The sequence below is a fragment of the Pholcus phalangioides genome, unplaced genomic scaffold (genome assembly GCF_987345545.1).
Source record: "Pholcus phalangioides strain wild (caught in Gottingen) unplaced genomic scaffold, Ppha-v1.0 ptg000017l_1, whole genome shotgun sequence".
Classification (NCBI taxonomy): Eukaryota; Metazoa; Arthropoda; class Arachnida; order Araneae; family Pholcidae; genus Pholcus; species Pholcus phalangioides.
In genome coordinates, this window is record NW_028301610.1 from 63,333,630 (window position 1) to 63,347,534 (window position 13,905).

Genomic DNA, 13,905 nt, shown 5'->3' on the forward strand with positions numbered 1-13,905 from the left:
CTATAGGTGAGATGGCCTTCTTCAGTGACGTCACGAGATTTGCGTAGAGGCCTTCCGCTATTGATGGTGTTGCCACTGTGGACAGCAGTTTTCGTATTCGGGAGGCCTCAGCTTCCTTCTCTTCAGTCCAGTATCATTTAGGAGCAATTTCCTAGGGAAACAAGTTACGTCACACAAAGATCGAAAGAAGTTTCGAAATCGGCGAGTAACCTAAAATAACTGATATCCTAAAAACAAGATCCAAGTGAAGAAATTTCAGGATTTGACAAATGTGTTCAGCATATCAAATTGCTTCAATCGGATGGTCCCCAATTTCTTTTAATCCATTTTTATATTTGTTTACATCTATCGAACAGATCCGTTGAAATTAACAAAATATATTTTTATAGCATCAATTATGGCATCAAACAGTTACTAATACGTATGTTATAAAAGGTGAGCATATGGAAATATTCGATAAATTCGATTAATCAGTCGATTTATCGATTAAAATTTTGTGATTAACCAGTTAATAATGTGTATTGAATTAATGCAAGCCCTAATTTTTAGCTATGAGGTATCACTCTTAAAATATTTTACTACATTCTTCTAGGTTTGGAATGTCCAAGATTCGAAGTGTTATCGGTACATAAAAATGGAATTCAAAAAAGGAGATACTACGGTGCTCGATTTGCAACTTACTATCCCGATTTCTGCTCTTTCACGAAAGGAAGCATCTGGAAAGCATTTATGCCCCTTCATCTTTATAAACACGGTAATCTTTCTATAATTTTGTGATTCAGCTTTAGCCACGACGCGACGGTGTCGTACTAGTGTATTCAGCTTATTCGTACGATTTTTTTTCACAAACAAAAATTGAGAAATGCTTGTGACTTCAGGTGTCAACTCCAATTTCGAAGTTATTGGTGCAACAAGACCAGCAGGAATTTTGCACGTGAGAGAAAAGAAAGAGATGCCTGATATTCTATGCAATCAAACATTTTCTGTCTCTTTATATTTGCCAAAGCGTTTCCATGCAGTACCTCCGGCTGCAGGTCTAACAATGGTAAGCAACGCAAGTTATACAAGAAATTAATATACGTAACCTGTTCTTTTTGTTTGATTCCAGATATAACTGACATATTCAGCTGCCTTATTGCGATTTGACTTGAAATCAAGGCATGTTGAAATTTTGCATGTATTTGAATTTCTTGTCGTTGATTTATACGATGGAATTATTTATAAGATTAACAAATTTTGTTCCGTTTCTTCTATCTTTATAACAGCCTCAAATTAAAATAACAGAACTGGATGATGTCATAATGTATGTGCAATCAGTTGGTGGATTTTTACTATCACCGGAGAGGATATACAAGGAAATAAGTATTTTCCGAGAAAAGCTTCAAGAACAAGGTTTATGCTTCAAAGAAAACGAATACTACTTGGTGGTGTACGACTACATCACAAGATTTCACGGAAGATTGAATGAGATATGGATTGTAGCTGAGCTATGCTCCAATAGCTTGTGATTGCATCACGTGGGACCATATGATATGAAGAAGCTATGTACAGGGTGGACAAAATGTTTCTTGGCTATTTTAAAAGGCTGTGCGGGAGGGAGACTAATGCATGAATTGATGTATGAAATTCAGGAAATTGTGTTTTTAGCATGAGCTCCAGATATCTAACATCCCTTGGCGTATTGCGGTCACGGTTAAGGCTACAAAATTTCGCAAAAAAAAAAAAAAAAAAAAAAAAAAAGAAGTCCAAAACCTAAATTTTACGGCAAATGTTATGGCACAATAAAACAAGCGCTATGAAAAAATTTTAGTAGCATTCGAACTTTTGCTCAAAGTCATAGGCGGTGATAGACTTGAAAAGGGGGGGGGCAGGATGATGACGATGTCAATTCATATGAATGCATATACATTAGATCAGTCGTCTCCAATATTGACGCTGAGATCAGGCATTGTCCCTCCAACCATGCTCGAAGTTCAAATTTATCTGCATAATACACCCGAAAAATGTAATAAATTAATATCAATATGTTCTGCCGTTCCACCTTTACAGCAATACGGCAAAGTGGATTCGACGCAGCGATCGTAATTTCACAGCGATACAAGCAAACGACGCTCTCGACAATATACTGTGCTTAAAAGAGGTTAACAACAAATACATACAAAACGTCAAAGTAAACATATGAAAGTAAAGTAAATTGACAAATAAAAGCACAAAATATTAAACATTATTAAGACTAAAATTAAAAGTAAAAACATTTAACATTGCAAAATGAAGGATAAAAAATATGCAAATTATAAACGAAAACGTTAAAAAAACTTAAACTAAATAGAAACCTTCTGAACATACAAAATTTAAAAAAAAAAAACGCAACAGAACGCAAATTGACAGATTAAAACAGAAAAAAAGCATATGAGACTTAGAAATTAATAGCGGAAACAAGAGGCATGGTGCCCTGTTTGTGCCTCACGGTTGAGCCAAGACTACACCCGTGTCAAGCCTGGACCAATACTCATTCACAAATATTTTCTTCCAATATTTGCCTTCCCCTGATGCAAAGAATCAGCAGCACAATAGTTTGTCTACACGCTGGCTCAGGCTTGTTCAATGTTTCCCGATGAATATTTGCTTCCAGAACATTATCCAAGGAAATAAATAATACTTCAACGCGTGTTGGTGATTGTTTGCCTTTATCGATGTGTGGCCAGACGCATTGGAAAATCGGGAAGTAAAACGGCACACCTTTGACTTGGGTTGGAAGCTGGAAGGTACTCGACCAGCCTTCCAATACCTTCATAACCTCCAAGATTTGACGATAATCGCCAGTGGTGGAGCGGCCACGCTACTTGCCCATGAACATCTTGGAAAGTATTGCGCCAGTCTTGACACGAGTTTGTCCACGTAAAGTTATCATCAAAACGCGAAAAAGAAAGCCTGGCTAACACGTCTGTTATTAGCCAGGCTTTCTTTACCGCGTTTTTGGGCTTTTTGAGCAAAGTTTTAACAATATAAAAAAATCTTCACGGTGCTCGTTCCGATTCTGCTGTAAAAATTTGGGCAGTATTAAAATTTACTATTGCATTTATTCAAAATTGTGTATCCATAATCGTAACGTACGGTGGTCTGAGATTTCAGACATCTGAAGCCCATGTTGAAAAAAAACCCGGATTATACATTATATTAATCCATGCATTACATTCGTTCCATACGGTCATTCACACAAGCCAAAAACTTTCTTGTAGACACTAGTATCACTTTCTAACTACATCTCAATACAGATGACGTGTATCGTATCTACTCATTAGCAACCCTGTCAGAAAGTGCATGCTTATATGCTGTATACTTAGATCCATTGAGAGCTCTCTCTGGAAGAGCGTTTTATACACCTCGAAATACTAACTCCGTGCAGATGCGGATTTCTTGAAAAGCCTCAACTTTTACCCAGGGAAATAGCATGCTTTCTTGGGGTCCCCCCTGGAAAGGGTTATGCTCAGAAAAGGAGGAGTTTTTCCTCCCTCTCATTTTTTCAATGAGTCGTTATGGAAGCGAGTCTCTCTTGCAAATTATTTCAAACAAGAAACTTAAAATTTCCAAGAAATAAGCAAAATAAGGGTACTTTTTTTGTAGGGCCCCCCAATTCGGCTCGGGCCTCTGGGCATCGTCCCGGTTGCCTCAGCCTTGTTACGGGCCAGCTCTTACTCTTATATGAGATTGCGGTTATTATATATATCACCTTTAAATTAAAAGTGAGAAATGGTGGGCGCTTTTTGTAGCAACTTCATACAGCTGTTGAATAAAAGTAAACACACAGGCAATTGATTTCACGTTTGAGATATGTGGAATGCAAATATATATTGTAAGTTACGTCCTCTAAACATCTTTGTGATTGGATACACCATATGAGGCAATTTGCGAAGTCTCTCATCACTGGTCTCGAAATATTCTATGTAATATCGCGTATTTCATGGCAGATAGTTTTCAATTCGTAAATCATCTGTAAGCTACGTGCGAAACTCTTTTCATCTCCACCCAGAGGGATAAAAGGAGAATCTTATAATATGTATTCTAGAAATGTTGCATCCGAGATTGGAATTGCCGAGTCAAATCACTGCACTGGGAAATTAGACAATTTGGTAAAGTCTAATTGAGAGTCGTCTTGTTGAAATCTAATGGAATCATTCAACTATCCCGAAATCTTGGCTTGCAGGCCATTTTTATAAGAAATTCAAACTGTCGGGCAATTTTGAAGAAAGGGTATCCAATCGGGTATGATAATGATTGAGAAAAAATAGTAGGCCATTGCTCACGCAAATGGACATTTTTTCTCTTTATTGGTGGGCCGAAAACCACACCAGTTAACGTGTTGACTGGTGTTAACTGGTCTGTTAACGTGTAACAGACTCACGCCAGCAAGCCGTGAGTCTGCAATACTTCACTTTAAGACCGGGATTCGCAATTGCTGCATGTCCAGAATCATCCTCAAAAATGAGTAAGGAACAATAATTCCATATTAAAATTACAAAAAATACAGTAAAACCCGTCTTAGTTTTGAGCACCTACGGTTCCATTGAAATCTGTCCAAGATATAGAGGTACAAACAAATATTTTACGGCATCTAGAAAAAGCTTTAACTAGTAGAATATTATTCTACTAGTTAAAGCCTTTTAATGATAATGTCACATTATATATGCTTACAAGCATTAACCTTTTGAATAGGTATTAGAAAATAACTATAAAAAATATCTCTTTTATTACTAAAAATATTTTATAATTAAGAAATTTAACTGGAATTAAATATGTAGTTTTGAGTGTAATAGTCGTTTCATTTTTTCCACTTATATAAAATTAGTGGTTATGGAAAAAATTTGTTAAAAGGCATGGTTTTGTCCAATCGATTGTTGAAAATGCCCATTCAATTTCAATTTTACGTCGTAATTCAAACAAAGTTTCGATTATTTTTGGTTGATTATGCTCAAAGTCACCAAACAGTCAATAACTTCTCTTTCCTTCTCGATGGTCAACTCTACAAACTTTCGTTTACTCATAATGTGTTAAGTTTAAATTTACTTTCACACTTTTGTAGCAAGTCAAAAATAACATACTTCACTTACAGAAAACCATTGAGTACTGACTAAAGTTTAAACTGCGGAGAAATAAAAAAATAATCTAAGAAATAAAGGGATGCTCACACACACATACACGGTTTTAAGAAAAACACCATAATACAACTGTTACACCCTATTTTGCGGGTTAACACAATGAAGCTGTTTCAACTAACCTGTTTTTTTTTATCTGCCTGAGACAGAGAGAGAAATCTATACACTGTCAAGTACTAGATTCCTCGAAGGACTGGTTATATTTTTGGAGATGATGATTACAAGGAAGAAAATTCATCTGCCTCCACGGGGTTCGAACAACACCGTCTATAGCAGAAAGCCTCCGCGCGAAACTCGTGACGTCGTTCATTTCACCTATAGTCATTGAATATACTGCAAAAAAAAAGGTAAAGACTTCGCATACGTTGGCCTGCTATATCCAATGGCCGCAGGTGAAGTTGACGACTTCAGTGACGTCAAAGCTTCGAGCGGAGGCTTTCTGCTATAGAAGGTGTTAACTCGAACCCACGTCTCTCGTTTGCCTGACGAGTGCTCTACCAACTAAGCTATGGAAACAGACAGAATATTTCTCCCTTGAAGCGAATATACATGTTGAAAGGGAGCTATTAATTGATTGCTGCCGCCGTCCATGTCGGAGCCGTTGAACATATATATACGCTCCAAGAGAGAAATGTTCAATCCGTTTCGGTTACAATAGCTTAACAATAGCTTAGTTGGTAGAGCACTCGCCCGGCAAACGAGAGACCGGGATTCGAGTCCCCTTGGAGGCAGAGATGAATTTTCGTCCTTGTAATCATCATCTCCAAAACTATTACCAATCTTTCGAGGAATCTTGTATTAACAAGCGGGGAGGACGTTTCTACATACGCTGTAAAGTATTCAACACTATGCAGACAATCGGCTGCATAGATATAGAGGCACAAAGAAATACTTACAGACATACACCTTGTTTTCAGTCATAAGAACTCAGAGGGTGTCCAAGATATGGAGTATATCGTGGACATGAATTGATATAAGATTATTTCCTGTTAAATACAAAACTGTCCAATATAGATAGGTGTTCAGGATATACAAGTGTCCTTAGTGACAGGTTATGCAGTATATATTTTGTATATACCTTTTACTTCGTCAAAGTCGAAGATTCTCGAGCATCCGTATCTGCACTAACAAACTGAAAATGGAATAAAAATTGTGCCTACATCCAACGCTCAAAGGATTTAGGCCCCTTGCACACGGAGCGGATGCGGATCTGTTCTCTAATTCTGAATTCTGATCAGTTCTGAAATTCTGAATTCTGATCAGTTCTGAAATTCTGAATTCTGATCAGTTCTGAAATTCTGAATTTTAATCAGTTCTGTAAGTCTGAAATTGTAAATTTTAATCGGTTCTAGAATCCTGAATTTTAATAATTTCTGAGATTCTAAATTTTAATAATTTCTGAGATTCTAAATTTTATTTATTCTTAATTTTCACTGGTGCTGGAATTATCTCTGCCAATTATTTTCATCGCTTCTGAATTCTTATTAGTTTTCAATATCTTTCATAAGGTCCTAACTTTAATTGGTTTTGGAATTATTTTTTCCATCAATTTAAAATTTTATCAGTTTGAAATTTTCATTAATTTTTTTTGTTTTTAATTAACATTTAACAAAATAAATTTATATATTTGTACGGATGTTTTCAACACCTGTATATTTTGTAAAAATGCATGAATTTTTGGATGCCGATTCCTAATCCTACAGAATATACAAAATCAGTACTGAGGGAGCCTTCGAAATTATTAAGATTTCTGGCCCAGCTATTATTGTAAGGGTGTCACATCTTGTAAGGGCATCCCTGATTATATCATGCCAGTGAAAATGAAGTTTAACCACTTTACGATCAAGGACGTAATATTGCGTCCAAACGCCAGTAGAGAAATTCAAAAAAGTTCTGTTTTCTTTCTCCTCTTCTCATCATCTCGAAGCTTTGTTTCAAGGCTATGAAAAAAATGTAGTTCTTTTTACATCCGTGACGTATCCTTATACTATATACATGTAAGAGCGAAAAAGAACTGGTAGATGAGGGTGAAAAGAGAAATCTACTTCGTACCTATACTCTCTTATCTGTAAGGCTAAGAACATAGTGGGGCGGCGAGAAAAGCAACGCATGAAAGGAAAAAAAACGCGGGAAGAATATAGCATCGAGCAAAGAATGGCCGCGCATAGTCAAGCGTTGTTGTAGAATTGATCAGTCACAGATGAATCTGTTGCTGATGGAAAACTCTGGGCTTAAGATTTGGTATTTGTTGAAAATAAAACAAAGATCCGCAGTTGTAATGCCCACGGTATAAATAAAACATAACACATAAGCCCCGTTCACATGGGAAAGAGAAAAAGCAGGTTTAAAACCCGCTTCAAGAATTTTCACCAATGACTGCTCTCCATTTCTTTCCTTACGAAGGGAAAAAATCGTCAAGCGGGTGCTAGAACTCCCAATACTACCGCAATATTTGCACATGTGAACGGGGCTATAGACGATGAATTTCATCATCTGTACCAGCAACTTTGAGAACATTCAGAAAAGTTTGTATCGTATTTTCGTATAATTTTATCTACGTTTCACCATATATATTTTGGAAAAAATTACTCCCAAGTTATTAAAAAATTGGACGAACTTCAATCGCAACCCCATCAATCCTACAGAACGTCTTGCAGTGACATTAAGGTAAGAAAAACATTTTTAATTTACATTTAACAATTTATATTAAATTGAAAATAATAAACGGAAATCACAAAAAAGAGGCATATCACACTAACAAGACTACAAACGTAGCTGCTGGACAATCTTGTACATTCTGAACTTCTACAACTTTTGAAGGATCGAGATGGTAGACACGAGTTATGGATTGAGCATTAGGACCCCCTGAGTTTCATTCATATTGATTTGGCTCATGCTGTCCGTAAAAAAAGTCATGAACTACTTCTTGCATTTTAATTCGCAATATCATTTTTTTGGGGGCACGAGAGCACGCACATGTGGTAGTAGGCTGTCAAAAAAACTTCCATGTTCATCACGAGATCTGCATTGCTGTTTATTTTCTATAATTTTCAATTTATTTTCTTCCAACTTGAGAAGAGCAGTGCCAATGTCAGAATCGTTTTGCTTTTGTCGTTTTAATCCTTTAATAACTGGAGTGGTGGAATTTCCCAATTCATTTCCCTCATCCTGCACTGAATTGTTTTCCTCTGATATTGATGAATCAAGTAATGATTCCTCACCATTTGACTCGGTCTCATGACTTGTATTTTCTATTTCCATATCAATATCCCGCACTAAACCGTCAGTCAGGTTCCACTTTAGTCAAATTTCCGGTATTTGTCGAAGGGGAACTGAACTTGCAAAAAGCTAAAACTTTCAAAATATTGCTATGATGATTTCCGAGAGGACTGAGATGCTGCATCCCCGGAACGGCTGATAGGAAATTTTTTTAGTTCTTTTCGGAAAGCGTCACGCAAACTTTTCCATTTTGCTCGCACCGGGTTTCCTAAAATAAAAAAACCAACCAAATTAAGTGTCAGTGTATAGTATTTTATTTTTAGGTATTTGGGCTACAGGATCATCTTTCAGGAGCCTGGGTTTCACTTTCCGGATGGGTGCGACAACAGTGTCATTAATTGTACGAGAAACTATAGAAGCAATTTGGGAAGTGTTGCAACCAATACTCCCACCGCAAATATGTTCCACAAATCGCTAAAGAATTCTACGAAAAATGGAATTTTTCAAATTGCCTAGGTGCCATTGACAGCAAACACATTCGAATTAAATGCCCCACTCACTCAGAAACCATGTACTATAACTATGAAAAGTTTTATACTATTGTTCTTCAAGCTGTTGCAAATGATAATTATAAATTCATCGCAATTGATGTTGGTGGATATGGTAAGCGGAGTGACGGAGGTACCTTCCGTTCTTCAGTACTATTTCATTAGATAGAATCGAAACGGCTGGATATTCCCCCTGAAAAGCATTGCCAAATTCTGGGATTGTTGTCCCGTACGTTTTCATCGGAGATGAAGCATACCCATTGTTACAATTCGATGAAACCATTCCGCAGGCTGAATTTAGATTCCGATAAAGAATGCTTCAATATGAGGTTTTCTCGTGCAAGACGTGTTGTTGTTGAGTGTGCTTTTGATATAATTAATGCTAAGTTTCGTTTACTATGAAAGCCCATTGAAACATCACCGGATACAGACAAAATTGTTAAAACCCATTTGTTTCTTGCATAACGTAATCATTGACAAGGACGGTATTAGTATGCAAGATGAGCAGTTGCTGAAGTTCCAAAATGGAGACAACTGTGCGCGGGAAAACAACAAGCCGACGAATATGCCCAACTTCGTTAGGGAAACTTATAAAATGCTCTTATGTCAAAATAAAATATAAGTTATATACAAGCTGTACATAATAGAAAATGTTGTACATTTTTCTACTATAACGAATGTCATATTTCAACGTTATTACTGTAACAACACACATAATAAAACGAAATAAGAGAAAGTTTATTTGGAAATATTAATTACTTGTTGAGTTTAATTCCTCTGCCACCTTGTTCCAAAGTTTGTCGAGAAGGAATCTGTATAATGGTGAATTTTTTGATCCCATAAAAGATTTTTAGCAAAAACGCTACTGATTAGCAACTCAACGTTCATGTCGATAATCGCTACAAGAGCAACGAAAACAAAATATCTTGGTCGCTCCGCTCTCATCGTTTGTCGCGAAGTTCCCGCCTTGTTGCGGTGAGCGCCACTATGCGCAGTCGCATTGGAATTCATCTGTTTTACTATTTCGGTGCGTCGATCTCTTTTCCCTCGTTGCTTTGCTCTCCGTCTCACTATGTTTTCAGCCTAAGTATTACAGATAAGAGAGAGAATATAGTATAATAGGATAAGTATACATCTCTTATACTTATCTATTATACTGTTTTCCTTTCATTTGTTTTTTTCTTATTTTCTACTTTTCCTTTCCTTCCTTTTTCTAACATGCGGTTAGGTTAGGACAAGGTTGCCGTATTTATTGCTGATTCGTCAAACAGAGATCATCCGAATTTCTTGCCAACCGCTTGTAAGAGAAGGTGTAAATTACCCTTATTGGCACCAAGACCTCGGGTTGCAATCCTAGTGCAACCCGAGGTATAGGAAAATAAAAAAGTTTTTTTTTACCGCTCACTTGTTTTTCTTTTCTTTATCCTCCTTCCTCTACGGCAATAATTCAAGAAATCGAGAAAAAAACTCACGGCAGACACACACACGTGCTTTAATACATACGTGTAATAATCCATAACCCACGTTATAAGTCGGAATAATTCAGACAGAACTCAACGAACGGTCCACGGAAACTACCGAATCAAAAAAAATCACGAAATTGCAAAATTAAAACTCACTGAAAAAATGAACGTGGTGTTCGAAGCTCCTAGATCTCAGCCAAACAGAAACAGTTTAACACCAACAATAACAGGAAGAAAAATCGGTACTGAAACGCGCCTGTGAGCAGAATACCAACAACCAATAGTTCAACAATCCAATGGTGCAGAAAACATTTCGTCCAATCGAACATTCGTTCATGCAAATATGCAAATGAGACATAAGAGTAAAGTATTGAAATTGCTACAGCTATAACCATAAATGTGATATTTCTATTGCTTTGTCATGAGCTCTCACCCCCGAATATGAATAATAAAAATATGAATAAGAAATGCTGCGTCTTTTTATCGCAATGCAAAATGTATTGGATGATTTGTAAATCAATAAATGATAGCAATGCCCGGCGGGCACTCGTTTCGTGAGTCTTTACTATTGTCAACTTGATGCACCTGAACCACATTTGATTAAATCAGGAAGAGAATTCAGTTTTTTGTAACGCCCCCGTTATTAATATTATTTCACTAAGCATGTTTAAAGCCCTAGCAAACAAAGAAGGCAGTATAACTCAGTTGGAGCAGGCAAGCACAGAGAAAATGAAAGCGCCTCAATCCTTGTCCGACTCTGTTCTAGTGTCGAATTTGATTGGACGTGCGTGATCATAGACGTAAAATCAGGATTTTCTTCCTTGTAACCTTTTGCATGTGGCTTTGGCGCTATTTTTTTTTCAAGCAACTGTGACGTCATAGAAACGTCACAGTAGACCGCGAGGCTACCGTAACTTTTGATCCATTTGGCGCCACCATATTTCCTAGCGACATTTAATAATGGATATTCTAAATTTAACTTCAGCGCGGTAACCAGGATTGATACAGTGGGAAGTTCGCGGGACGCTTGAAACGAAGGTTATGAGTTCGAGTCCCTTCGTAAAATCCAATTTTTTTTTTTTCTAGCATCTTCGTTTGAAAAGTTTAATTTCTTATCACATTTAATTTTTTTCTTTTAACCGTTGCACGGGATAAACATGATTTATTATATTATAATTCACCACAAATTGTCAGATGCACGGGAATGGGGGGGGGGGGGTCTCCCAAACAGCGAACTTGGCGATACAAGGGGAATGGGGGGGCACCCCCGTATAATAAGTTATCGTTTATTGAATCACTAAAAAATGTTTTTTTTTTTTCTGATTTAATCAAAATGTGGTTCAGTTGCATCAAGTTGACAATAGTAACGGCTCGCGAAGCGAGCGCCCAGCGAAGCTGGGCCCTGCTATCATTTATTGATTCATAATGCTGATAGATTCATTAGAAAACCAAACATAGAAATTGTGTTTCGGCAAGCCACTGTATTTATTGCATGTCAATATAATTATTATTATATAATATATATCATCATTATTATTATGATCGTTATAGTATTATAGTTAAATTATATCATTGTAATTTATTATCGTGTGAGCAAACGAGACGTAATGACAAAATAAAAGCGAAATCGTTAATAGACGCTGGTGTTTGGCGATAAGTTGCCAAACGTAACAGCAGGAGGTACACTTTACACATACCGTGATGTTTCTATAACGTCACAGTAGCCTTATTCTGATTGGCTGATAATGTCAAAAATATAAATAAAATCGTCATAACTACGAAGAACAGCCAAAACTAGAGAGGAAATCCTTAATCAGACGTCATTGATCACGTGATACTAACTATCCAATCAAATCCGACACTAGAAAAGAGTCGGACAAATGTGGAGGTGCTTGTGAGAAAATAAATAAACGTTTCCAAAGTGCAAGACACATTTGGCGACTTTCTGAAGGGTATCTAAAGTCCATGCCCCCCTCCCCTGATTCTACTCATTTAAATATGCACAGCAATGCAAAAAAATCCAGGGGAAAATTATTATGGGTCAGTGAATATTTTTTCAAATATTATTATTTTGAACGCCAATAGAAGCCAAGAATGACTTCAAAAACCCGCAACCCTAGAGTGTTAGAGTGACACAACGTACAATCAAGTCAACACCATCTATACAGAGGGCCTACACGCGACGCGCGTGACGTCACTGAAGAAGGTCATCTCACCTATAGACATTGGGCATACTACAAAAAAGAGTAAAGATGGCGCTTGCGTCGGCCTGCCATATCCAATGGCTAAAGGTGAGACGACCTTCTTCAGTGACATCATGAAAATCGCGCAGAGGCCTTCTACTATAGATAGTGTCTATCAAGCACAGCACGGACAAAGAAAGAGAAAAAACGATGAATCGACTAGAGGGGTGGGGGGGTAAAAAGGTAACATAGACAAATCACGCTGAGCCTAAACTGCTGAAGCTTCATGAAATTTGGTCAGAAGTTTGGTTCCATGACGTAAACACTAAGAAAGTGTTTTTCAAAATTTGACCCCTAAGGGGATCCAAAAGTTACATAGAGAAATCACGCCGAGCCGTGACAGCTGAAATTCAAGAAATTTGGTCAGAAATTTTATTTTTCATGACTCGTTTCACAGACCAACTAAGAAGGGTTTTTTGGAAAATCTCGACCCCTAAGGGTTCATAAGGGGCTTCAAAAGTAACAGAGAAATTACGTCGAGCCGAAACTGCTGAAGGCATATTATAATTAATTAGTTATATTCACACATGAAATTTATCACAAGTTTTATTTCATGACGTAAAAATTAAGAAGGGGTTTTTCGAAATTCGACCCCTGAGGGGGTCATAAGGGGTTTCATAGGTAACATTCATGAAATTTGGTCGGTAGTTTTATTTCATGACGTAAAGGCTAACTAAGAAGGGTTTTTTTTCCGAAATTCTCGCTCGTTAAAAGAGGTTCATAAGGGAGTTCAATAATGTAACATATGAAGAAATCCCGCCGAGCCGAAACCGCTCAAATTCATGAAATTCGGTCGGAAGTTTAGTTTCATGGTTTAAAGACTAACTAAGAGGGTTTTTCGAAATTCGGCCCCTCAAGGGGGAGGGGAGAGATCATAATGGGGTTTAAAAGTAACAGAATAATCACGCTGAACCGAAACCGCTGCAGCTATACTCATGAAATTCGGTCAAAAGTTTCGTTTTATGACGCAAAGACTAACCAAAAGGGGGTTTTCGAAATTCGGCCCTAAGGGGATCCAAAGGTTGCGTAGAGAAATCACGCAGAAGCAAAACCGGTGAAGCTGCAAGTATGAAATTTGGTAAGTAGTTCCATTCCAAAGACTCACTAAATTGGGGGTTTTCCAAAATTTCACCACTAAAGGGGTCTAAAAGTTATATAGAGAATCACGTCGAGCGCTGAAGCTATACATACGAAATTTGTGCAAGGATGACGTCACTCTCCACCCGAAGGTTTTAACAACTGGCTGTTGCGAAAATGAATTTTTGGAAAGAGAGAAAAT

At 37.2% G+C, this 13,905-nt stretch overlaps 1 protein-coding gene across 1 annotated transcript in view; it reads left to right on the plus strand.

Moving 5' to 3' along the window:
- Positions 1–1,743, plus strand: part of LOC149074622 (uncharacterized) — a 48,246-nt gene extending 46,503 nt beyond the window's left edge. Inside the window, exons 6-8 of the mRNA XM_089246994.1 lie at positions 593–754; positions 879–1,045; positions 1,266–1,743. Coding sequence (XP_089103120.1) covers positions 593–754; positions 879–1,045; positions 1,266–1,508 — 572 coding nt within the window. The 3' untranslated portion in view covers positions 1,509–1,743. The remainder of the gene's footprint in view (positions 1–592; positions 755–878; positions 1,046–1,265) is intronic.
- The last annotated feature ends 12,162 nt before the right edge of the window (positions 1,744–13,905 follow it).